This window comes from Loxodonta africana, chromosome 8 (genome assembly GCF_030014295.1).
Source record: "Loxodonta africana isolate mLoxAfr1 chromosome 8, mLoxAfr1.hap2, whole genome shotgun sequence".
Lineage (NCBI taxonomy): Eukaryota > Metazoa > Chordata > Mammalia > Proboscidea > Elephantidae > Loxodonta > Loxodonta africana.
The window spans coordinates 21078228-21101977 of record NC_087349.1 but is presented as its reverse complement, the minus strand read 5'-3'; the positions used below and the strand labels follow the sequence as shown (position 1 = coordinate 21101977).

Below are 23750 nucleotides of genomic sequence, written 5' to 3'. Positions count from 1 at the left end.
TTTGTATCTTAAGTCAATCTCTTTTGAGATATAAAAGAGAGAAGTGCCAGAGAGACAGGGGACCTCATGCCATTAAGAATGAAGAACCAGGAGGGGAGCTCATCCTTTGGATCTGGGATCCCTCTGCTGAGAAGCTCCTAGACCAGGGGAAGATTAATGACAAGGAACTTCCTCCAGAGCTGATAAAGAAAGCCTTCCACTGGAACTGGCACCCTGAATTCAAATTTGTAGCTTCCTAGTCTGTGAGAGAATAAACGTCTGTTTGTTAAAGCCATCCACTTGAGGTATTTCTGTTATAGCAGCAGTAGATCACAAAGACAGATTCTGGTACCAGGAGTGGGGTGCTGCTCTAACACATACCTGAAATGTGGAAACAGTTTTTGAAACTGTGAATGGATAGAGGCTGGAAGAATTTTAAAGTGCCCAATAGTGAAAGCCTAGATTGCCTTGAAGAGGCTGTTGCTGGAATTATGACATCAAAGACAATTCTGGTGAGTACTTTAAAGGAAGCAAGGAGAGCTGTTACACTAGAGGCAGCACAGATGGTGAGAAGCAGCAGCAGAGAAATGGCAGTAGTGGAGAAAAGGCAGCAACAGAACCAGAAGACCAGCACTAGACAGCACTGGAGCTGACCCACAGAGCAAGAGAGCTGAGTACCTTCCAGTCGAAGTTTACTGGCAGAGCAGGATGCCTCCAGGCACTTATTGGTGGAGCTAAAGAGCTTTGGAACACTTGCCCTAGCAGGACAGATGCAGGTAGTGAGGCCCTAGGGGCTAAGAGCCCAAGGAACCAGGCAGCAGGAGCTGAAAAGACAAGAAACACAGGAAGCAGAGCTGCTTCAGTCTCAAAGGGCAAGGCCATAACCTCTGGCGTGTCAAAGCCTGGAGCCATGGCCTCTGGAGTTTCTAGTGGTGGGACCATAGCCTCCTAGGTTTCAAAGAGTCAGATCTTCACCAACTCAGTTCCAGAGTGTGTGGCTACCTTTCAGGAACACCAGTGGGATGGGGCCAGATCCATTGCCCAAAGCTGAAGGGGTGGGACTGCCATGCCCAAGGGGCAGTAGGACAGGGACTGCCGGGGCTGAGGAGATAGGGTCAACACTCATGTTGTCTAGGAGAATGGGGTCCCCAAAGCTGAGGGAGAGGAGTTGCCATTCCACTGGACCTGGAAGAAGGAGCTGAAGTCCCGGGCTGAGAGGCCTCCACCCAGAATCCAGATAGTGTGGCCAACAACCACAGTCTGGAGGGTAGGGCCATTGCCTAATGGCTTCAGAGAATAGAGGATTATTTTCAAGCCTTGAGAGTGAATGTAATGCGTTCTGCTGACTTGCTTGGTGCCATTAACCCTTCTTTCCTTCAATTTCTCCCACTTGTAATGAAAATATCTAGCTTGTTCCTGTTCCACCTTTGTACTTCAGAAGCAAATGACTTGTATTCTAGATTTCACAGATGAAGAGGAATTTTTTTTTATTTTAGACTTGGAGTTGATTTAAGACTTTTGCTGTGAAACAATGCGGTGAATGTGTTTCACACGTGGCAAGGACATGAATTTTGGGGGGCCAAAGGGTGGAATGCTATGGATTGAATTGTGTCCCCCAAAAATGTGTGTCAACTTGGCTAGGCCATTGTCTTAGTTATCTAGTGCTGATGTGCCATGGATTGAATTATGTCCTTCCAAAAATGTGTGTATCAATTTGGCTGGGCCATGATTCCCAGTATTGTGTGGTTGTCCTCCATTTTGTGATTGTAATTTTATGTTAAGGGGATTAGTGTGGGATTGTAGTACCCTTACTAAGGTCACATCCCTGATCCAATGTAAAAAGAGTTTCTCTGGGGGGTGGCCTGCACCACCATTTATCTTACAAGAGATAAAAGGAATGGGAAGCAAGCAGAGAGCTGGGGGCCTCATATAGCAGCACTAGATGACTAAGACATGCTGTAACAGAAATACCACAAGTGGATGGCTTTAATCAACAGAAGTTTATTCTCTCACAGTCTGTTGTTGCTGTTGTTAGGTGCCGTCGAGTCAGTTCCAACTCATAGCGACCCTATGCACAACAGAACGAAACACTGCCCGGTCCTGTGGCATCCTTACAATTGTTATGCTTGAGCTCATTGTTGCAGCCACTGTGTCAATTCACCTCGTTGAGGGTCTTCCTTTTTTCCGCTGACCCTGTACTCTGCCAAGCATGATGTCCTTCTCCAGGGACTGATCCCTCCTGACAACATGTCCAAAGTATGTAAGATGCAGTCTCACCATCCTTGCTTCTAAGGAACGTTCTGGTTGTACTTCTTGTCAGACAGATTTGTTCGTTCTTTTGGCAGTTCATGGTATATTCAATATTCTTCGTCAACACCACAATTCAAAGGCGTCAACTCTTCTTTGGTCTTCCTTATTCATTGTCAGCTTTCACATGCATATGATGCGATTGAAAATACCATGGCTTGGGTCAGGCACAGCTTAGTCTTCAGGGTGACATCCTTGCTCTTCAACACTTTGAAGAGGTCCTCTGCAGCAGATTTGCCCAATGCAATGCATCTTTTGATTTCTTGACTGCTGCTTCCATGGCTGTTGATGGTGGATCCAAGTCAAATGAAATCCTTTACAACTTCAATATTTTCTCCGTTTATCATGATGTTGCTTATTGGTCCAGTTGTGAGGATTTTTGTTTTCTTTATGTTGAGGTGTAATCCATACTGGTCTTTGATCTTTATTAGTAAGTGCTTCAAGTCCTCTTCACTTTCAGCAAGCAAGGTTGTGTCATCTGCATAACGCAGGTTGTTAATGAGTCTTCCTCTAATCCTGATGCCCTGTTCTTCTCCATATAGTCCAGCTTCTCGGATTATTTGTTCCGCATACAGATTAAATAGGTGTGGTGAAAGAATACAACCCTGACACACACCTTTCCTGACTTTAAACCAATCAGTATCCCCTTGTTCTGTCTGAACAACTGCCTCTTGGCCTATGTAAAGGTTCCTCATGAGCACAATGAAGTGTTCTGGAATTCCCATTCTTCGCAGTGTTATCCATAGTTTGTTATGATCCACACAGTCAAATGCCTTTGCATAGTCAATAAAACACAGGTAAACATCCTTCTGGTATTCTCTGCTTTCAGCCAGGATCCATCTGACATCAGCGATGATATCCCTGGTTCCACGTCCTCTTCTGAAACCAGCCTGAATTTCTGGCAGTTCCCTGTCAATATACTGCTGCAGCCATTTTTGAATGATCTTCAGCAGAATTTTGCTTGCGTGTGATATTAATGATATTGTTCTATAATTTCCACATTCGGTTGGATCACCTTTCTCACAGTCTAGCAGGCTACAGGTCCAAATTCAGGGCATCATTTCCAGGAGAAGGCTTTCTCTGTCAGTTCTGGAGGAAGGTCATGTCATCAGTCTTCCCCTGGTCTAGGAGCTTCTCAGCACAGCAGCCCCAGGTCAAAAAGATGAGCTCTGCTCCTAGTGTTGCTTTCTTGGTGGTCTGAGGTCCCAATGTCTCTCTGCTCACTTCTCTTTCCTTTTTATCTCTTGAGAGATAAAAGGTGGTGCAGGCCACACACCAGGGAAACTCCCTTTACTTTGGATCAGGGATCTGACCCAGGGTGAAGGTGTTACAATCTCACCCTAATCCTCTTTAACATAAAACTACAATCACAAAATGGAGGACAATGACACAATACTGAGAATCGTACCCTAACCAAGTTGACACATATTTTGGGGAGACACAATTCAATCCATGACAGCCATGATTCCCAGTATTGTGTGATTGCCCACCATTTTGTCATCTGATGTGATTTTCCTATGTGTTGTAAATCCTACCTCTCTGATGTTAATGAGGCAATATTAGAGGTAGTTATGTTAACGAGGCAGGACTCAATCTACAAGATTATTTTGTATCTTAAGTCAATCTCTTTTGAGATATAAAATGGAGAAGTGACCAGAGAGATAAGGGACCTCATGCCACCAAGAATGAAGAAGCAGGAGGCGAGTCTGTCCGGGGCCTGGGGTCCCTGTGCTGAGAAGCTCCTAGGCTGGGGCAAGACTGATGACAAGGACCTTCCTCCAGAGCCGACAGAGAGATAACCTTCCCCTGGAGGTGGCACCCTGAATTCAGACTTCTAGTCTCCCAGACTGTGAGAGAATAAATTTCTCTTGATTAAAGCCATCCACTTGTGGTATTTCTGTTATAGCAGCACAGATAACTAAGACACCCAGTAAACAGCAGCATTAGACCCCTTTCATCCTCAGATAATAGAATTATTAGGTATAAAGTAAAAAGTAGGAGTTTTTAAAACGTTTAAAGAAAAACAAGACAAAACTAAAAAAATGAGAAAGGGATCATATACTATTGAAAAAGATGAGGGAGATTTGAAAAATAAATCAAATAGAACATCTAAAAATGAAAACTACAATAATTAAAATTGAAAAGTCAATGCGCAAATAAAGAGCTGGTTAAATAGATGGAAGACAGAATTAGTGAACCAAAAAAGAAAATCTAAAAAATTACACAGAATGCAGCAGAGAGGGACAAAGAGATGAACCATACGAAGGAAAAATTGAGAAACATGAAGAAGTTTTCGTATGAACATATGCTTTTATTTTTCATGGGCATATACCTAGAAGTAGAATTGCCAGATCATATTGTAACTCTGTTTAATTTGAGGAATTGTCAAACTGTTTTCAAAGCTACTGCGTCGTTCACAATCCCAGCAGCAACGTATGAGGGTTCTAATTTTGCCGCATCATTGCCAACAATTGTTGGTCTATCTTTTTTTTATTATAATCATCCTAAGGGATGTGACGTGGTATCTGATTGTAGTTTTGATTTGCATTTCCCTAATTCATAGGGTCACTATGAGTGGGAATCTACTCAATGGCAAAGGGTAATGACTAATGATCTTGAACATCTTTTCATGGGCTTATTGGTCATTTTCACATCTTCTTTGGATAAATGTCTATTCAGATCCTTTGCCCATTTTTTAATTGAGTTGTCTTTTTATTAATGAGTTGTAAGAGTTCTTTATATAATCTGGATACAATTGCTCCATCAGACACATAATTTACAAATATTTTCTACCTTTCTGTGGGTTGTCGTTTCATTTTCTTAATAGTGTCCTTTGAGGCACAAACATTTTTAATGTCGATGAAGTCAAATTTATCTATTTTTTTGGTTGTTTCTTGCACTTTTTGTGTCAAATCTAAGAACCTATCGCCTAATCCAAGATCAGGAGGTTTTACACCTGTGTTTTAAGAGTTTTATAGTTAGCTCTTACGTTTAAATCTTTGTTCCACTTTGAGCTAATTTTTGTATATGATATGAGGTAGGGATCCAATTCATTGTTTTGCATGTGGCTATCCAGTTGTCAACTTACTTTTTTAATTGAACTTTTTATTGAGATCATTGTAGTTTCACATGCAATTGTAAGAAATAATACAGAAAGATTCCTTGGGCACTTTTCCCAGTTTCCCCCAATGGTAACTTTTAAAAAAACTAGAGCATAATATCACAACTAAGATATTGACATTGATACAATTCATGGATCTTATTCAGATTTCCCCCCACTTTTAACTCGTACTGTGTGTGTGTGTGTGTGTGTGTGTGTAGGTGTATATATTACATTCTATACAATTTTATTACTCATGTAGGTTTATCACTACCACAATCAAGACACTGAACACCACAAGGATCCCTGGTGTTGTCATTTCATATCTGCAGCCACCTTCCTCCTGTCTCTGCCTCTTTTGTCTTATACCTCATTGACCTTTTTCAAATTTGTACTATATGCGTGTATGGGCTATCTGAAGAAAAAAAAAGAGCACATCCCCAATTTATTAGTTGAAGACAGTGGTTTCCATCTTAAAGGATCTATATTTGTAGTTGTCCCTGGGGAAATCCTCTCTACAATTGCCCCCAAGCAAAGACAAATTTTCTCCTTTTGATCACTAGGCCATCCCTAAATTAGTGGAAGCCAGTAAGCCCAATGTTCTAAGCAAGATGTTGCTAAATTGTTGTAATGTAGTTGTTTGAAGTTATAGACATATGGTGTTTGAATTTTAATAGCGTAACCACGCTGAATTTGTATAATTTTGAAGAAGTGGTGGTTTGAGCAAGGGTGTGGGGCCCTTGCTCACTGTTTGGATGCTGGCAAAAGCATTAACCCCCAAACCAAAACTGTTGCCTTCAATTTTTCGATTCCGACTCATAGCAACCCTGTAGGACAGAACAGAACTGCCCCATAGAGTTTCCAAGGAGCGCCTGGTGCTGACCTTTTGGTTAGCACCCATAGCACTTAAGCACTACGCCACCGGGGTTTTCAGCCTTAGTAATAAGAAACAAATCACTTAGTGGCTTAAAACAACAAGCAGTTTTATTGCTCATGATTCTGTGGGTCAGCAGTTTAAGCTGGGCTCAGCACGTAGGGCTCGCCTCTGCTGGACTGGGGTGGAGGTTCCAGTATGGCTTTACTCCCATGTCTGGCACTTCAGCCAGAATGGCTGGAACAGCTGGGGGCTGGCTCAGCCTCTTTCTCTCTCCAGCAGAGTAGTTGGACTTCTCCGTGTGGTGACACAGGGGTCCAAGAAAGCAAAAGCAGCAGCTGCCAGGTCCCTTAAGGCCTAGGCTGGGAACTAGTACAGTAGCACATCCCCCATGTTGTATTGATCTAAGAAAGTCACAAGGCCAGTCTGAATTCAAGGGCAGGGAAAATAGAGTCCTCCGTTGACGAGAGGAGCAGCACTAAGGTACAGCGATGGGGGAATTGTTGGTGGCCATCACTGCAGACAAACTACCTTAGCCCCTCTTATGGAATGAATTGTGTCCCCCAAAATATGTGTTGAAATTCTAACCCCTCAATCTGCTCGCATAAAGATTACAGACTATGAAACCCTATTGGGGAGTTGTACTCTGTCCTATGGGGTCGCTATGAGTCGGAATGTAATAGACAGCACACAACAACGACAATCCCAATTGGGAGTAGGGTTTCCTTTGTTATGTTAATGAGGCAATATCAGTGTAGGGTGTGTCTTAAACCTAATCACTTCTGCCTTATAAAAAGAGTAGATTAGACACATACCAAGGAAGATAGAGGCCATCTTGAAGACACTGAGGCGATGAATCTACAACCCCAAGAACTCCCAAGATTGCCGGCTACTAGAAGCTAGACTAGACAAGAACCTCCTCCTGGAGCCACACGCTGAATTTGGAGCCCTGGTGGTGAGGTGGTTTGGTTGTTTTGGTTTTTAAACTGTGAGAGGAGCCCTAGTGATGCAGTGGTTAAGAGCTCAGGCTGCTAACCAAAAGGCTGGCAGTTCAAATCTAACAGCTGCTCCTTGGAAACCCTATGGAGCAGTTCTACTCTGTCCTATAGGGTTGCTATGAGTTGAAATTGGCTGGATGGCAATGGGTTTTTGTTTTTTTTTTTTTGTTTGAAACTGTGAGAGGGGCCCTGGTGATGCAGGGGTTAAGAGCTCTGCTGCTAACCGAAAGTTTGGCAGTTGGAATCCACCAGCTGCTCCTTGAAAACCCTATGGGGCAGTTCTACTCTGTCTTATAGGGTTGCTATGAGTTGGAATCAACTCAATGGCAATGGGTTTGGCTTGGGTTTAAACTGTGAGAAAATAAATTCCTATTCTTTAAAGCCACCCATCTGTGGTATTTCTATGATAATAGCACTAGATAACTAGGGACCCCCCCCCCCCCCAGTTAACTCCACAAAGAAAAGGCCCTTTTGGGTAGCCTGACATAACAGACATGCTCTCTAATCTGTGCCACTGCTGTTCCCCTGCTGGAAGCCACCAACACAGCTCCTTCCTCTCCTTGACTAGATGAGGGGCCTCAGTCTCCTCAGGGATCTGCTGGCTTCTGGGACCCCTACATTGGCTCCCAGTACCACCTTACTCACATGACCAGCTTTGTACCTTGCCTCCTTGCAATGGTAAGAGCTGTAACTCCCCAACTTTCCTGAGGCACGATCCTCTTTTTATTGCCACTGGATTTGAAGGTCTTTGGGCAATGGCATTAAATCTTGCTTTTGTTTTACTGGTATCTGCAAATTTGCGTTCTTCATGTGGAGCTCACAGACCCTGCCCTCTGTTCCCCTTCAGAGTTAGGAAATCAGCCCTTATCCACATTAAAAAGGCCATCAGACCCTTAGAGGTTTCAGGATATTTTCAGTATTTCAAAAAGTCTGGTGAAAACCATATGCTCTTTCTCAACAGGGTTCCTAGGATATCTGAAATGCCAAGTAATTTCATTTTGCCTGGAATTATTTAAATTACATTTAGGCTGCTTGAGAATGGAGAATGTACTTCCTTCAGATTTTGGCAAAAATGGTTAAGCACTCAACTACTAGCTGAAAGGCCAGCAGTTCGAGCCCACCTAGAGGTGCCTCAGAAGACAGGCCTGGTGATCTGCTTCCAAAGGTCACAGCCTTGAAAACCCTATGGAGCAGTTCTACTCTGCACGTATGGGGTTGCCATGAGTTGGGATGAGCTGGAATCAGCATGAAGGCAATGGGGGTAAAGGGATCTCATAATGAATCCTCATCCTCAGGAGATAAGGGTGACTTTTCACAGTGCACCCCTTTGTGGGGAGAGGCTGTTCAGGTGTGCGAGGCTCTGAGCTCAGAGGGGGACTTCCCTTTCCTGGCTTGGAAAAATTAGGGGAGCTGCAGTCAGCTCAGGTCCACCACTTCCTGGGTGACTCATTAATCCAACCAAAGCACCTGAACTTCCTGCAGTGATGAGCCCAGTGCACAGTCTCAGCTACAGAAAACGTCAACAGTCACATGCCCCTTGCTTAAGAGATCTGCACCAGGAGGCCACAAAAGACCCACGCCCAGGCCCAGGCAGACAATGAGAACATCAACAAGCTCTGAGCCATTGACAGGTGCCAAGTTTCCTAGTGTACACACATGTCCCAATGTACACGCACCTGCCCTAACATACACACCCAGAGCCTCCTGGGCTGTACACTTCCAAGTACGCAGCAGGCCCATTATTTTGAGTAACCCCATTTTGAGCACAACCCAGCTGGAAGTGAATGTTGTTTTTCTTTCTTACAATACATGTTCATAGTAGAAAATTTGAAACTACAAGACACTATACAACTAAGCCATAATCCACCAGCCAGACAGAGCCACTTTAAGAATTTCTGCAGGCCCTAGACACACCTACGATAGGATGACCCCATCACGTGGAAATGCACCCACAGCCCACACTAAAAGTGACTGAGTAGCAACTGTTTAATTGACATAATGTCATATTTTGTAGACCTTTGATTAACTGTTTATTAATTTTTATTTTTGCCTTGTTTTAAATTTTGGAGCCAATATATTTGGTTTTCCATATCTTGAATAGTTTTGAGAGTCCTTGAAAAGTCTGTAAGCCCCAGATACTGTGCCTGTTGTGACTACGGTAATGAATAAAAGGGCTCTGTCCAGAGAAAAATGTTAATATTTAAAAGTATGTCCTGTCAGTCCACATCCATGTGTGTGTGTTGTGTTATTGTTAGCAACCTTCTCATCGCTCCTGACTCATGGCAACCCCACACACAACGGACGCTGCCTGATCCTGAACCTTCCCCATGACCCGTTGCAGGTCTGACAGTTGTGAGAGCATTGGCTGGTTTTTGGAAGTAGATCGCCTTTCTTCCTAGTCTTAGTCTGGAAGCTTCTCTGAAACTTGTTCAGTATCATAGCAACACACACGGCCCCACTGACAGATGGGTGGTTTCCGTGCATCGGGTATATCGGCTGGGAATTGAACCTGGGTCTCCTGGACAGAAGGTGAGGACTCTACCACTGAACCACCAATGCCTCATATGTGTATCCACATATTACTTATCATGCGTAGACGGAGCCCCAGTGGCGCAAATGGCTAAGTGTTCGGCTGCTAACTGAAAAGTTGGTGGTTGAACCCACCCGGTAGCTCTGTGGGAGAAAGACTTGGCAGTCTGCTTCTGTAAAGATTACAGCCAAGAAAACCTCATGGGGCAGTTCTACTCTGTCACATGGGTTGCTATGAGTCAGAATAGACTAGGTGACACCTAACAACCTCAGGCATGGTTAATTTACATGTCACTTATAGTTTTGAATACTGTCTTCCTGTACTTTACGTCAGGCTTTTCCCAAATGGGCCTTGGGGCAGAGGCCTGCTGTGCCTTTAGGAGTCTCCCAGCCCACGCCGCAGCTTCTTAGGGCGGGTTCTGGAACCACACACCTCTGAAGCAGAAAAGCTTAAAGACAGCTCCTATCCCTCAGCCCGTTTCACAGATGAGAAAGCTGAGGCCTGGAGAAGTGACTTGCCCCAGGACAGTGGGTGCCCTTTGCCCATCTTTCAGGGCTGGCCCTGCCTTCTATGGGGCATGTTCCTCTTATGCCTGCAATACCACAGCCCTCTCACTCCACTCACACCTCCCACGAACTGCCCCCAGCTCCTGGCCCAATTTCCCCATCCCAGCTTGCTTGGCTCTTTCCCCTTTGTTGCACATCTGTTGTTGTCAAAATGTTGCTCAAGTAATTTATAAAATGTTAGTAAATTCTGTAGTTTATAAACTGTTAGTGGTGTTTTCTCGGATTGTAAAAGTAACAGATTCATTTGGGAGAAAATTTAAAAAATAAAGAAAAAAGTTCATAATCATATCCCCTAGAGACGACCAATGTTAGAATGTTGTTGCACAACAAATATAAATACATAGAATCAGTCACTGGGCAACTGTTCTGTTCTTTTAAAAAATATTATGAAATATTTCAGATATACAAAAATATTATTCATTCATTTAACAAACGTTTGTTGAGCACCTACTTACTAAACGTCAGCTGCTGTTCTAGATTTAGACATACAGTAATTGATTAAATAGTCCAAGTCCTTGTCCACATTCTAGTAGGGAAAGTTAGATAATAGGCAAGTAATTATAAAATAGGTTTGGTGCTTGTTATGGATTGAATCGTGTCCCCCAAAAATGTGTGTCAATTTTCCTGTGTTGTAAATCCTACCTTTCTGATGTTAATAAGGCAATATCAGAGGTAGTTATGTTAATGAGGCAGGACTCAATCTACAAGATTAGGTTGTATCTTGAGTCAATCTCTTTTGAGATATAAAAGAGAGAATCGATCAGAGAGATGGGGACTTATACTACCAAGAAACAACAGCCAGGAGAATAGCGAGTCCTTTGGACTCGGGGTCCCTCAGCTGGGAAGCTCCCAGACCAGGGGAAGATTGATGACAGGATCTTCTTCCAGAGCCGACAGAGAGAAAGACTGCCCCTGGAGCTGGCACCCTGAATTTGAACTTTCAACCTCCTAGACTGTGAGAGAATAAATTTCTCTTTGTTAAAGCCATCCACTTGTGGTATTTCTGTTATAGCAGCACAAGAGAACTAAGACAGTGGCATTGAGTGCTATGAAGAAAAATGAAGAAGAGTAAGGGGGATGGGGAGAGTGTGGATAGGGAGGGTTGGGGTGGTGTGTTGCTTTATATACGATGATTAAGAAGGCTGCCTGAGAAATGATCAGGGTCCAGAAGGAAGTGGGTGAGTGAGCCATTCGTTCATTCATTCAACCAATATTTACTGAGCATACACTATGTGTTTCAGCCATTGAGGGTCTAGTCCACTCCGGGCCACCAATCCTCCCCTTCAAACTGTCCCCTTCACCACACACACCTCGCTCTGCTCTACTTAATGGCTTGAAGACCAAATTGTTCAGCAAGTGAAGGGGAAGAGGAATAGCTAAAAATTTAATACGAAGACTCAAGAAGTCTAAAATTAATTAATCTCTACCTTCCTCCCAAATAAAAGGACTCGGTCGACTTTATCTCTGAGCACCACTGCTCCCATCTTAATGTTTTCCAATTCTTTTAAGTTCATCTTGTTATGGTTACTTTCCCAAATTAATCATTAATATGAAAAACTCTTGAATCGTTATAATTTGTTCAGATTTATCCATACGTTTTCTAAATGTTCATCTTTCCTCCTTGTGACTGCTTCAGGTGTTCTATGGTGGTTAACTCTCTATTTTTGTTTGCCAACTGACGATGTCTTTAACTTGCCCTCATTTTTTAAAAATAACAGCTTTATTGAGATATAATTCACATATCATAAATTCACTCTTTTAAAGTGTATAATACAGTATTCTTTAGTATATTCACAGAGTTGTGCACAGTGATAAAGTGCTTAGCTGCTAACCAAAAGGTTGGTGGTTCAAACCCACCAGCCACTCCACATGACAAAGATGTGGCAGTGTGCTTTCGCAAAGATTTACAGCCTTGGAAACCCTATGGGGCAGTTATACTCTGTCCTATAGGGTTGCTATGAGTTGGAATCAACTCAACAGCAATGGGTTTGGTTTAAAAAGAAGCCATGTACTCATTAACTGTCACTCAGAAATCATCCCCAACCTCCAGCCTCTGACAGCCACTAATCTTTTGGTTTCTATGGATTTGCCTATTCTGAACATTTCATATAAATGGAACCATATAATATGTATCCTTTTGTGTCTGGCTTCTTTCACTGAACATAATGTTTTCAAGGTTCATCTATGTTGTAGCATATATCAGTGCTTCATTCCTTTTTATGGCTGAATAATATTCCACTGTATGGATGCACCACATTTTGTTTACTCATTTGTAAGTTAATGGACATTTTAAATGTTTCCATTTTTTCCCTATTACAAATAATGCTGATACGAACATTGGTGTAGAATTTTTTGTGTGGATATATGTTTTCAATTCTCTTTGGTATATACTTAGGACTGGAATTGATAGGCCATATGGTAACTCTACATTTAGCTTTTTGAAGAACTGTCAAACCGTTTTCCATAGTGGCTGCATAAGTTTACATCCCCACCAATAATTTATAAGGGTTCCGATTTCTCACATCCTCACCAACACGGTTTCCTCGGGCGGCCGTAACAATGCATCACAAACGGGAAGGCTTATGAGAACAGAAATTTGTTGTCTCACAATTTTGGAAGCTAGTAACCTGAATTCAGGGTGTTGGCAGGGCCATGTTCTCTCAGAAGGCTCTAGGGAAAGTCTTTGTCGTCTCTCCAGCTTCTGGTAGCCCCAGGTATTTCTTGGGGTTCCTTGGCTTACAGATGCAAGGCCATCTTGTCTATGCGTCTTCTCCTTTATAAGGCTACCACTCACATAGGATTAGGACCCACCCTACTCCAGTATGACCTCAGGTTAAAGGATAACATTTCCAAAGACCCTATTTCCAAATAAGATCCCATTCACAGGTACCAGAGGTTAGCATTTCCACCTATCTTTTGGCGGGAGGTGAAAACAATTCAGTCCATAACATGCTATTGTCTTTCCCCAACTTTTGCCATTACAAACAGAGCTGCAATGACTGCTTCTTGTACATACTTCGTTCTCTAAAAAAAAAAAAAAAATTTTTTTTTTTTTTTTTTTTTTAGGGAATTTCTATTTCCTAGGGGTGGAATTCTGGCTTAAAGACCATATGAATCCTATTTATAGATATTGCCAAATTGATTTCCATAGAGAGCATCCCACTTTACATTGAACAGCAATGTAGAGACGTTCTTTAAAGGGGCACTGGATCGTAAGGTCACGTTTGTGAAGATAGTGCATTCTTAGTGTGGTACTCCGCTATGGACTGCCTGTGGAACCACTTCTCTTGAGGAGTTTGGGGACAGGGTAGCTCATAAAGAATCTTTCTTTGTTAGTATGGATTTCCCAAGGAGGCGGCCTGAAGAGGGTTTGTCTTGGGCTCCCATCTATCCTCTCTTGGTGGTACAATAAGTACTCACTAAAGACACTGGATAAGATAATCATTTGTTCATTTATTCCTTCCACTGGCAAATATTTAATGAAACTAAGTCTACTATATGGTGGTAGCTGCTGGGATGGAATGAAAACAAAATCAGACCCAGACACTACTTTCATTAAAGTTGTCAAGCTTTTGAGAAGCAGACATTAATACAACTAATGATAACGTAACAAATTGTGAGGGAAATGTGCATGCATCATGCTACTGGAACCTGTAAGGAGCCCGGATGGAGCAACAGTTAAGTGCTTGGTTGATAATCAAAACGTTGGAGGCTCAAACTCCACCCCCCGCCCCCGGCAGCTCCGCAGGAGAAACACCTGGCAATCTGCTCCCATAAAGATTACAGCCCAGGAAACCCTATGGAGGAGTTCTACTCTGTCACTGGGGTCACTATGAGTCGGAATTGACTTGACAGCCCACAACAACAACACTGGAAACTGTAACAAGGGTCTGAGAGTCAGAACAGGATTCCAGAGCAAACATTTGAATTGAGATATGAAGGATGAGTAAAAGACTAGGTGAAGCAAGTGTCTTTCTTCTTTGGTGGAAAGAGCATGGTTAACAAAGGCGGTAATAATACCTATCTCACGGGGTTGTTAGAATTGTTAAATAATATATGTAATGCATTTAGCAAAATGTTTGCCACATGTCAGTTGCTAGGTAAATGCTTGTTTCATTTCCACTCTCCTTTATAATCCTGGTTAATGCTAAAATTCCAGGTCAAGGAATTCCAAGGAGTGTCACCCCAGTGATGTTATTATTTTGTATGTCTGCCACTCAGGAAACCCTGGTGGCATAGAGGTTAAGAGCTATGGCTGCTAACCAAAAGGTTGGCAGTTCAAATCCACCAGGTGCTCCTTGGAAACCCCTTGGGGCAGTTCTACTTTGTCCTTTAAGGTCACTATGAGTTGAAATCCACTCGATGGCAACGAGTTTGGTTTGGTTTGGATCTGCCACTCAGTTCTCTCTCTTCTCATGTTTCTGGGCTCCCAAGCACTGTAGTACATTAATCATAGTCTACTTTAGGAGCTAATCAGATTAGTAACTACCACTTATTTTGCCCTTAATATACACTAAGTATTTTATATATATTATTTAATTTAATCTTCATAACAGTCTTAGTAGGTAAGAACTATTATTACTCCTATTTTATAAATGAAGAAACTGAGGCAATCAGAGGTTAACCTAAACTGTCCAAGGATAATAGCTAGAAAATTGCAGAGCAGGATTCAAACTCAAGTTCGACTAATTTCTAAAGCTAAAAAAACCCGTTGCTATCGAGTCAAAAAGAAGACAGAAGAATTGATGCATCTTAATTGTGGTATTGGCAAAGAATACTGAATATACAATGGACTGCCAGAAGAATGAACAAATCAGTCTTAGAAGAAATAAAACCAGAATGCTCCTTGGAAGCAAGAATGGCAAACTTCATCTTGCTTACTTTGGATATACTATGAAGAAAGGCCAATTACTAGAAAAGGACAAAATGTTTGGTAAAGTTGAGGGTCAGCAAAACCAATGGAAACCCTCAAAGAGATGGATTCAGACAGCGGCCACAATGAGCTCAAACATACTAAAAATCACTTAGATGGTGTAGGACTGGGTGCTGTTCCATTCTGTTATACATAAGGTCACTAGAAGTTAGAGCCAGCTTGATGGCAACAAACAACAATAACCCTATAATGCCTTCGGTTGTTATCTTTTTTAGGTCTTCCTTACCCAACCAGGTAAGGATGAGAACTTGCCTGTGTATTTCTTAGTACAGGTATTCCCTGACTTACAACATATTTGAGCCGCACTTAAGGTGGTCCTTTTGTGTGTGTGTGTGCTTACATAATGTGCATATTACTGGAGAAGCAGGAAGCCCCAGTGTTGAAGCTGTAAGTTTATATGTAATGCTTCCAACCCCCAAAGGTAAATAAAGATCAGATTTATAAAGATACTGATTATAAAAGGTAATAATAATTAAAACTAAAAAAAAAAAGTACTTGACTTACATCAGAACCAAGTTACGATGGAAATGTCAGAATGAAACCCTGTCAAAAGTCAGGCACTACCTGTATATTAATTAAACAAACAAACCTGTTGCCGTCCAGTCAATTCCGACTCATAACGACCCTATAGCCACTATTTATTGAACATCTATTATGTGGCACATGCTTTACATGCATTATTTCTAATTCCTCACAACTCTCTGTTTTACATATTATTTTCCCCCTTTTACAGATAAGGAAACTAAGGCTCAAAGGGGTTAATTAACTTGGTCAAGGTGGTAGAAACAAGGCTAGAATCCTATTCCAAACGGGTCAGTGCTTACCCAGAGCTGACAGTATTTGTGGGTTGATGGGTGGGGAAGCACAAGGGTACACTCACTCAAACCCTGGTTATCTCCACCTGGACGATGCTTAGACAATGGCAGTGACTATGGGAATAGGGAATTATTGGAGAGATGCCCATTCCTTCCCTCCAACTGTGAGAAAATATAAATTTAGAGCTCACAATAAGCAGAGTCCAAAGAGTTACTGTAGCATTCCTGAATTCATTCACTGAACATAAGCTATCATAAGCAACGTCTGTCCTCTGGGAGTGTTGTAGCAGATGATACAAAGTTAACACTCTGGAATGTTTTCTATGTGCAAGGCACTATCCTCAGTGCTTTATATGGATTTCCACGTAAGCACTGTTACTATCCCATATAACATCTTTTTTTTTTTTTTTTAACATCTGAGGGAACCAAAGTACAGAGAGGTTCAAGGAATCACCCTAGGTGCTCAGCTAGCAAGCGGCGGCGCTTGGGACACCTGGCAGTGTGATGTCAGAGCCTGAACCGCTCCTAATAGTGCGAGAGAAGGGTCACAGAGTCAAGAACAAAAATACAGAGAAAACTCCGATATAATGAAAGACGAAAAATTCCTGCAGGCTGACCAAGAGAGCTAGTTCCAGAGCGCCTGACTGCTGGCTGGCAAGTCCCCATCCAATCCTCCCGCTACAGACTTCGGAGAGCAGGGAATGTAGGGAAAAGGTCGCAGTGGAGGCGATTTGGCTCCTCCCTTCCCGAAGGTTCAGTCCCTCTCTGCACAGCCCAGAGACTGCAGAGCGGTGGGAGCGCCTGGTTCTCTCCCATCCAGCCCAGGCCCTTGCCCTAGCGCGGCACCGCTGGTCCCAGAGCTCAGCGACCTGCCTTGAGTCCCCATCTCCCCCCAGGAGGAAGGCAGCGAAGCCACCAAGTCTTCCCTTCGCGGCGTGGATGTTCCTTTGCAGGGCGCCTCTCCAGCCCCAGTGTCTTCCCAGGACCCTATTTTCTGAGATCCCCCTTTTGTGCTCTCACGACGGGACCTCTACATTGCCTTCGTGGGGGGGGGGGGTGTGTGTGTCAGTGATGAGTGCGCTTAGTAAGGCTTCCCAGTCCCCAATCTGGGCATAAGGCTGGACCCTGACCTTCTAGCTCTTTAGTTCAAGCTGAAAGCATCCTTAAACATCATGGCGTTGCCAATGCTCTCACGTTTGTTGGGGAAACTGAGGCCCAATAAGGCAAGTGACTTGCCACACGCAGTTAGGAGCAGACTCCAGGGTTGGATGACCATTTCACGTTTTCTTAAACAGCAGGCAAGGCAAACTCTCACAGAGGCCTCCCTCACCATTCCAGAAATGTCCATGAGGAGTTATACGTCGGGGCTTGGAACAGGGCGTGCGAGTGGTATCTGGTACGTTGACTCCCCGAAGAAGTGAAACAAAGTCCGCTCCGGTTTCTTCAGTTCCTGAAACGGGGTAAGCATGGGGGTGGTAACGGTCTGGCCACTGGTACCCTGAAGAAACCTCTGGTGGGTGAAGAAACCATCTTCGCTGCTCCGCCTTCATCTGACTTCAGGGTACTTTCCACCGACTTGGCCTGGGGTGAATGTACTTCACGATTCCGTCAAACGTTTCCCAGAGCAGGCAGCGGCCGTGCACGTTAACACGCACGCCCACGCCCACCCCAGACCTCAGTGACTCAGGAGCGCAACGCCAGCGCGCGTGGAAACCCCGCCGCCCACGAGCCCCCGGCGGCCACGCGCAGGCGCAGCCCGTCCCCTCCGCTGGGCGGGGCTGCCTACGTGCGTGCTGCAGTGCGCGTGCGCATGTCGGGGGCGGGGCCGGGAGCGAGTGGGCGGAGCGGGGCAGCTTGGGACGAGGCTTCCCTGCAGCCGGTGCCTTTGTGTGCCGAGGGCTCCTTCGGTAGAGATCCGGCCCTGCACGTTGGCCGTCTTCCTTTCCGACTCCTGCGCGACCTGCTGTTACAGCGAACGAGCCACTCTGAGCCCTGCCCCCACGAGGTGAGCGGCTTTGTGGGTTTCCCCGGCTCCCGGCCCCCATCCCCCGGGCTGCACGCCAGTCCGGCCACGCTCCTTCTCTGGCTGCAGCTCGCTCCTCGCACCCGCTCCTCTCGGGGTCCCCCGTCAGCCAGGGGCCCCGCCCCCGTTTTCTCCAGGGAGAGCCTTAACTAGAGTTCTGAGCCTGTGGGTCCACATAGGCCACCCCGTCCTCGCTCGTGCTGGGCGTCCGTGTCCTGCCTTCCCAAAGCACCCTTAACGTGTCCTTGTCACTGCATTTAGCGTGCTGTGTGGTATGGTCACGCCTATTTTCTTGCCTCTCTCGCCTCTGGGCTGTAAGTTCCATGAGGGCAAGATTCATATCTACAGAGTTTACCCCGAACTTTCCAGGGTGCCCAACACATTATGGGTATTCGGGGTATATTTGTGGAGTGAGTGAACTTGATCCTCTTAAGGTTATTTTGAGTTTCAAAAAGTTTATGGTTAAAGAAGGACACAATGTGTAGGGGACACTGACCTTCTGTTAAGGGTGGTGGAAAATTTTGAGAACGGTTAATGGTGATGATTGAACGGCATGATGAACGTAACTAATGCCACATGTGAAGATTGTAGACCTGGCAAATGTTCTGTTACCTGTATTCTTGCCACAATTTTAAAAAAGTTTCTGGTTAACTCAGATCTGCCTGAGATGTAGGAGACTTCTAGGCAGCTTGCTTTCTCAAGAGCATGTTCTTCTATCTCCCCTCCCCACCAACCAAAGGACTGGGTCTGTTCTTCAGAAAGGTTACTCTTCCCTGACTGTGCATTGCTCCTGGCAAGAACAAAGTCTTCAGGAGAAGTAAAACTTCATAGGCATGCTCTTGAGTTCATCCAAGAAGCAAGACTGGCCCTACAGCCTGGAGTGTACCATGTCAATATACTCAGAGATTCTGCTGTGGAGGAACGCCTACTGGCCCCTGCCTCCTTGGCCGACCAAGCCTTTCCCTTAGCTCCACAGGGAGAGAACTGTCAGGGCCAGATGCTTGTGTATCCCGAACGGCTGTAGATTAACCTCTCCTCTCTTTCCTTAGGATCCAGAAGCAGAAGGCAGCTCTGGCAGCTCTGTAAAGGAGTGAGATCCTTTCAGTCATGAAGCATATGTTGAACCTCTACTTCTTGGGTGTGGTGCTGACCCTGCTTTCCATCTTCTTTGGACTGGTGGAGTCACTGGAGGCCTTACTGGATGGTCCCTCACCTGGGAGCTCCTGGACCACCAGAGGTCAACTGGCCAGCCCAGAGCCCCGCAAAGGCCTTCCAGACCATCCATCTCAGCCCAGGGGGTTGCAGTAAGCCCTCCCACCACCCACCATAACCTTGGAAGAACACTAGTCTAAATTCATCCCACCAGGTGTCCCAGTTCCTAGGAGGCAAGCTCAGAGTATCAGTGTTATTAGAGAACTGACTGTGACTAGCACCTTGAATGACCTCTCTGTCTGGATGTTCCTTGCCCTGGAAAAGAGTCGTTTGATCCACAGATCTGAGTGGTTACCTGTGGCTGTGGAGTGGAGTGATCTCAGTCTTCTCCCCAGGGTCTGCTGTATGTTTTGCTGTCCTGGGCAGTGTGATTCCGCCTTCTCTCACAGAGGGTGTGTGCTGCAACTTCAGCTGTTGGGAGATGGTGATGTTTTCCCCCTACTCTCAAACATCGTCCAGGAGCTGCCTTTGGACTTGAGTGTCTTGTGGTCAGTTGATTTGGTGTTGGGCCTCTCTTCCATGAGGACTTCTCTGGGTTTAGATGACAGCTGGAGGGGTATGTGGGTCAGCTATGAAGACAGGGAGATGGAGCATTCTCATGGTTTACATTTTAAGTCCTTCTTCCAACATAGTGTGTATGTGTGTGTATTGGTCTGAAGGGGGTGGTAGGGTGACACAAAGCCTGCAGAAGACATGGGCGTAATGGCCACCATGTGGCTTAAATGAATTTTCTAATGCAGTAAAGCTGAACATGTTTTCACCCTGTGTCATGTTGACTTCTGTCCTTGAAATTAGTGGTAGGGAATGAGCTTCATTCCTAGATATGAGTTTTAACATCTTAAAACTTTTAAACAGGAAAGAGCTTACAACACTTTGTTTAAAAAACATAAAGTCAATAAACCTCTGGATTTAGGGGCAGGGGCAGTTAGGGCTGTTCTGTGTCAACCAGTGTCTGAGCCTAGACCAGGATGATTACAGTCCTCTCATGACCCTGTCCATCTCTAAAGAAGGAAATGATCATCTCATCCAGCCCAATCTCTGGGGGAAAGGATTGTCTATCCGGTAGGCCCTTGCCTTTTCTTCTCACTTTTAAATGCCTTTTAATTACCCACCTGACTGACTGCTTGATTCTGGTTATTCTCAACGTCAACTGGTAAAATGTCCATACATCACATGATTATTTCTGCTCTCTCCCTCAGATCTAAGCAGTTTGGCCTTTACTCAAAAATGAGCCTTTTTAGACCAAGCTTAATGGTCTGACTGAGACTGGAGGGACCCTGACTGTCATGGCCCCCGGAACCTTTGTTAGCCTAAGATTGGAACCATTCCCGAAGTCAACTCTACAGACAGAAATTGGACTGGACTATAAGATAGACAATGACACTGGTGAGTGAGTTTCTTGCCTCAAGTAGACGCATAAGACTGTGGGCAGCTTCTGTCTAGAGGCGAGATGAGAAGGCAGAGGGGGACAGGAGCGGGCTGAATGGACACAGGGAATACAGCGTAGAGAGGAGGAATGTGCTGTCTCATTGGGGGAGAGCAGGTAGGAGTACATAGCAAGGTGTGTATAACTTTTTGTATGATAGATGATTTGTAAACTTTCACCTAAAGCACAAAAAATTTTTGAAAAATGAACTTTTTGTTTCCTTGTATCTGCCACTCCTCCATTCCCTACCCAAGCAAACAAATTTACTCCTCTGCTTGTACTAAAACGTATCTGCACTCTTCTCTTGGTGTGTGTGTCATTTTATGTATGATGAGTTTGATTTGCTTTTGCTGGAGGGTAAGAATGGAACATAGTGTCCTCTTCTTCCACAAGTATTACTGCTAAACCAGTTTTGCTTCCAGTGTATGTTTTTAAAGTTAGGTGCCACTATCCTAGAACTCAGTGGCTCGGGCATCACTTTTATTTATTCCACACCCTAGTAGTCATTAATACTGTTTACCAGGTGTCATGGATTGAGTTGTGTCCCCCAAAAATATCTATCAGCCTGGCTAGGCCATGATTCCCAGTATTGTGTGCTTGTCCACCATTTTGTCATCTGATGGGATTTTCCTATGTGTTGTAAATCCTACCCCTATGATGTTAATGAGGCAGGATTAGAGGCAGTTATGTTAATGAGACATGACTCAAATCTACAAGACTAGGTTGTGTCTTAAATCAATCTCTTGAGATAAAAGACCTGAGCAGAAAGACAGGGGGACCTCATACCACCAAAAAAAACTGCTGGGAACAGAGCGTGTCCTTTGGACCCAGGGTCCCTGTGCTGAGAAACTCCTAGACGAGGGGTAGATTAATGACAAAGACCTTGTCCTGGAGCAGACAGAGAAACCTTCCCTTGGAGCTGGCACCCTGAATTTGGACTTCTAGCCTCCTAGACTGTGAGAGAATAAGTTTGTTCGTTAAAGCCATCCACTTGTGGTATTTCTGTTATAGCAGCACTAGATGACTAAGACAGAATTTGGTACTGGAAAAGTGGGATGCTGCTCTGACAAAAAAAAACAACAACAACAACAACCCACTGCCTTTGAGCCAAGTCAGTTCCAACTCATAGCTACCTTATAGGATAGGGTAGAACTGCCCCATGGAGTTTCCAAGGAGCGCCTGGTGGATTCAAACTGCCAACCTTTTGGTTAGCAGCTGTGGCACTTAACCACTATGCCACCAGTGTTTCTGCTGCTCTGACAGATACCTAAAATGTGGAAGCTGTTTTGAAACTGAATGGATAGAAGCTGGAAAAGTTTTAAAGTACCTAATTGTAAAAGCCTAGATTGCCTTGAAGAGACTTTTGGTAGAATTATGGATATCAAAGACAATTCTGGTGAGAACTCAGAAGGAAATGAGGACAGCTGTTACACTGGAGATGGCACAGATGGCAAGAACCAAACAAAACCTGGAGACCAGCGCAAGACAGTGCTAGAGCTGACCCACGGAGAGAGAGATGGGTGCCTTTGGCAGGAGACCTCCTGGTGGAGTGGGGTAACTTCAGGCACTTACTGGTGGAGCTAGGCTTGCTGACCCACAGAGCAAGAGAGCTGAGGGCCTTCCAGCCAAGGTTTACTGGCGGAGTGTGGTGCCTCCAGGTGCTTATCAGTGGAGCTACAGAGCTTTGGAACACTTGCTCCAGCAGGGCAGATGTGGGCTCTAAGTCCTGAGGGGCTGAGAGGCCACGGAACCAGGAAGCAGAAACTGAAGAGACAAGGAACACAGGAAGCAGAGCTGCCTCAGTCTCAGAAGGCAGGGCCACAACATCTGGGGTCTCAAAGGCTGGATCCATAGCCTCTGGGGCCACCCAAATTCAAGGGAGCAGAGTTGCCATTCCAGTGGGCCGGGAAGACAGAGCTAAAGCCCAGGGCTAAGAGGCCTCCACCTAGAATCCAGAGAGTGGCAAACACCCAGAGTCTGTAGGGCAGGGCCATTGCCTAAATGGTCTCAGAGAACAGAGGATTATTTTCAAGGCTTGAGAGGTAATGTAATCTGTTCTGATGACTTACTTGTTGCCTGTTACCCCTTTTTTCCCTCCAATTTCTCCCATTTGTAATGGAAATGTCTAGCTTGTGCCTGTTCCACATTTGTACTTTGAAAGCAGATTACTTGTATTCAGGATTTCAAAGATGAAGAATTTTTTTGGATATTGGACTTGGAGTTGATTTAAGACTGGCTATATATGATGGAGTAAATATGTTTTACATGTGGCAAGGACATGAATTTTGGGGGGCAAGGGGTGGAATGTCATGGATTGAATTGTGTCCCCTCAAAATGTATGTCAACTTGGCTAGGCCATGATTTCCAGTATTGTATGATTGTCCACCATTCTGTCATCTGATATGATTTTCCTATGTGTTGTAAATCCTACCTCTAAAATGTTAATGAGGCAGGATTAGAGGTAGTTATGTTAATGAGCCAGGACTCAATCTATAAGATTAGGTTGTGTCTTAAGTCCTCTTTTCAGATATAAAAGAGAGAAGTGAGCAGAAAGATGGGGGACCTCATTACCACCAAGAAAGGAGAGCCAGGAGAATAGCTCATTCTTTGGGTCTGGGGTCCCTGCACTGAGAAGCTCCTAGACCAGGGGAAGATTGATGACAAGGACCTTGCCCCAGCACTGACAGAGACAGAAAGCTGGAACCATGAATTTGGACTTCTAGCTTCCTAAACTATGAGAGAATAGATTTCTCTTTGTTAAAGCCATCCACTTTTGGTATTTCTGTTGTAGCAGCACTAGATAACCAAGAAACCAGGTATTTCAAGCTTCCCATGTTTTGTACCTAGGGACCAATTAATACATAACCTTATTTTACATGGGTTTTTGTTTAAAAACATTTTCCTTAATATATATTGTTGATTCATTAACATTGAACCCACAGTCAACAGCACTATAACTTATGCCTGAACGAAGCTTATCTAACACA

General features: G+C 44.4%; 1 protein-coding gene across 1 annotated transcript; it reads left to right on the top strand.

The window, feature by feature from the left end:
• Window positions 1–17942: 17942 nt before the first annotated feature.
• Window positions 17943–23647, top strand: HILPDA (hypoxia inducible lipid droplet associated). The gene is made up of 2 exons (XM_010587395.3): window positions 17943–18107; window positions 19175–23647. Exon 2 carries the CDS (start codon window positions 19233–19235, stop codon window positions 19431–19433), a length of 201 nt encoding a protein of 66 aa, XP_010585697.1. The 5' UTR covers window positions 17943–18107; window positions 19175–19232; the 3' UTR covers window positions 19434–23647.
• Window positions 23648–23750: the final 103 nt, after the last annotated feature.

What these genes read in the sequence shown, in the direction of transcription:
- HILPDA (XM_010587395.3), top strand. Translation starts at nt 19,233, where the DNA reads ATGAAGCATATGTTGAACCTCTACTTCTTGGGTGTGGTGCTGACCCTG.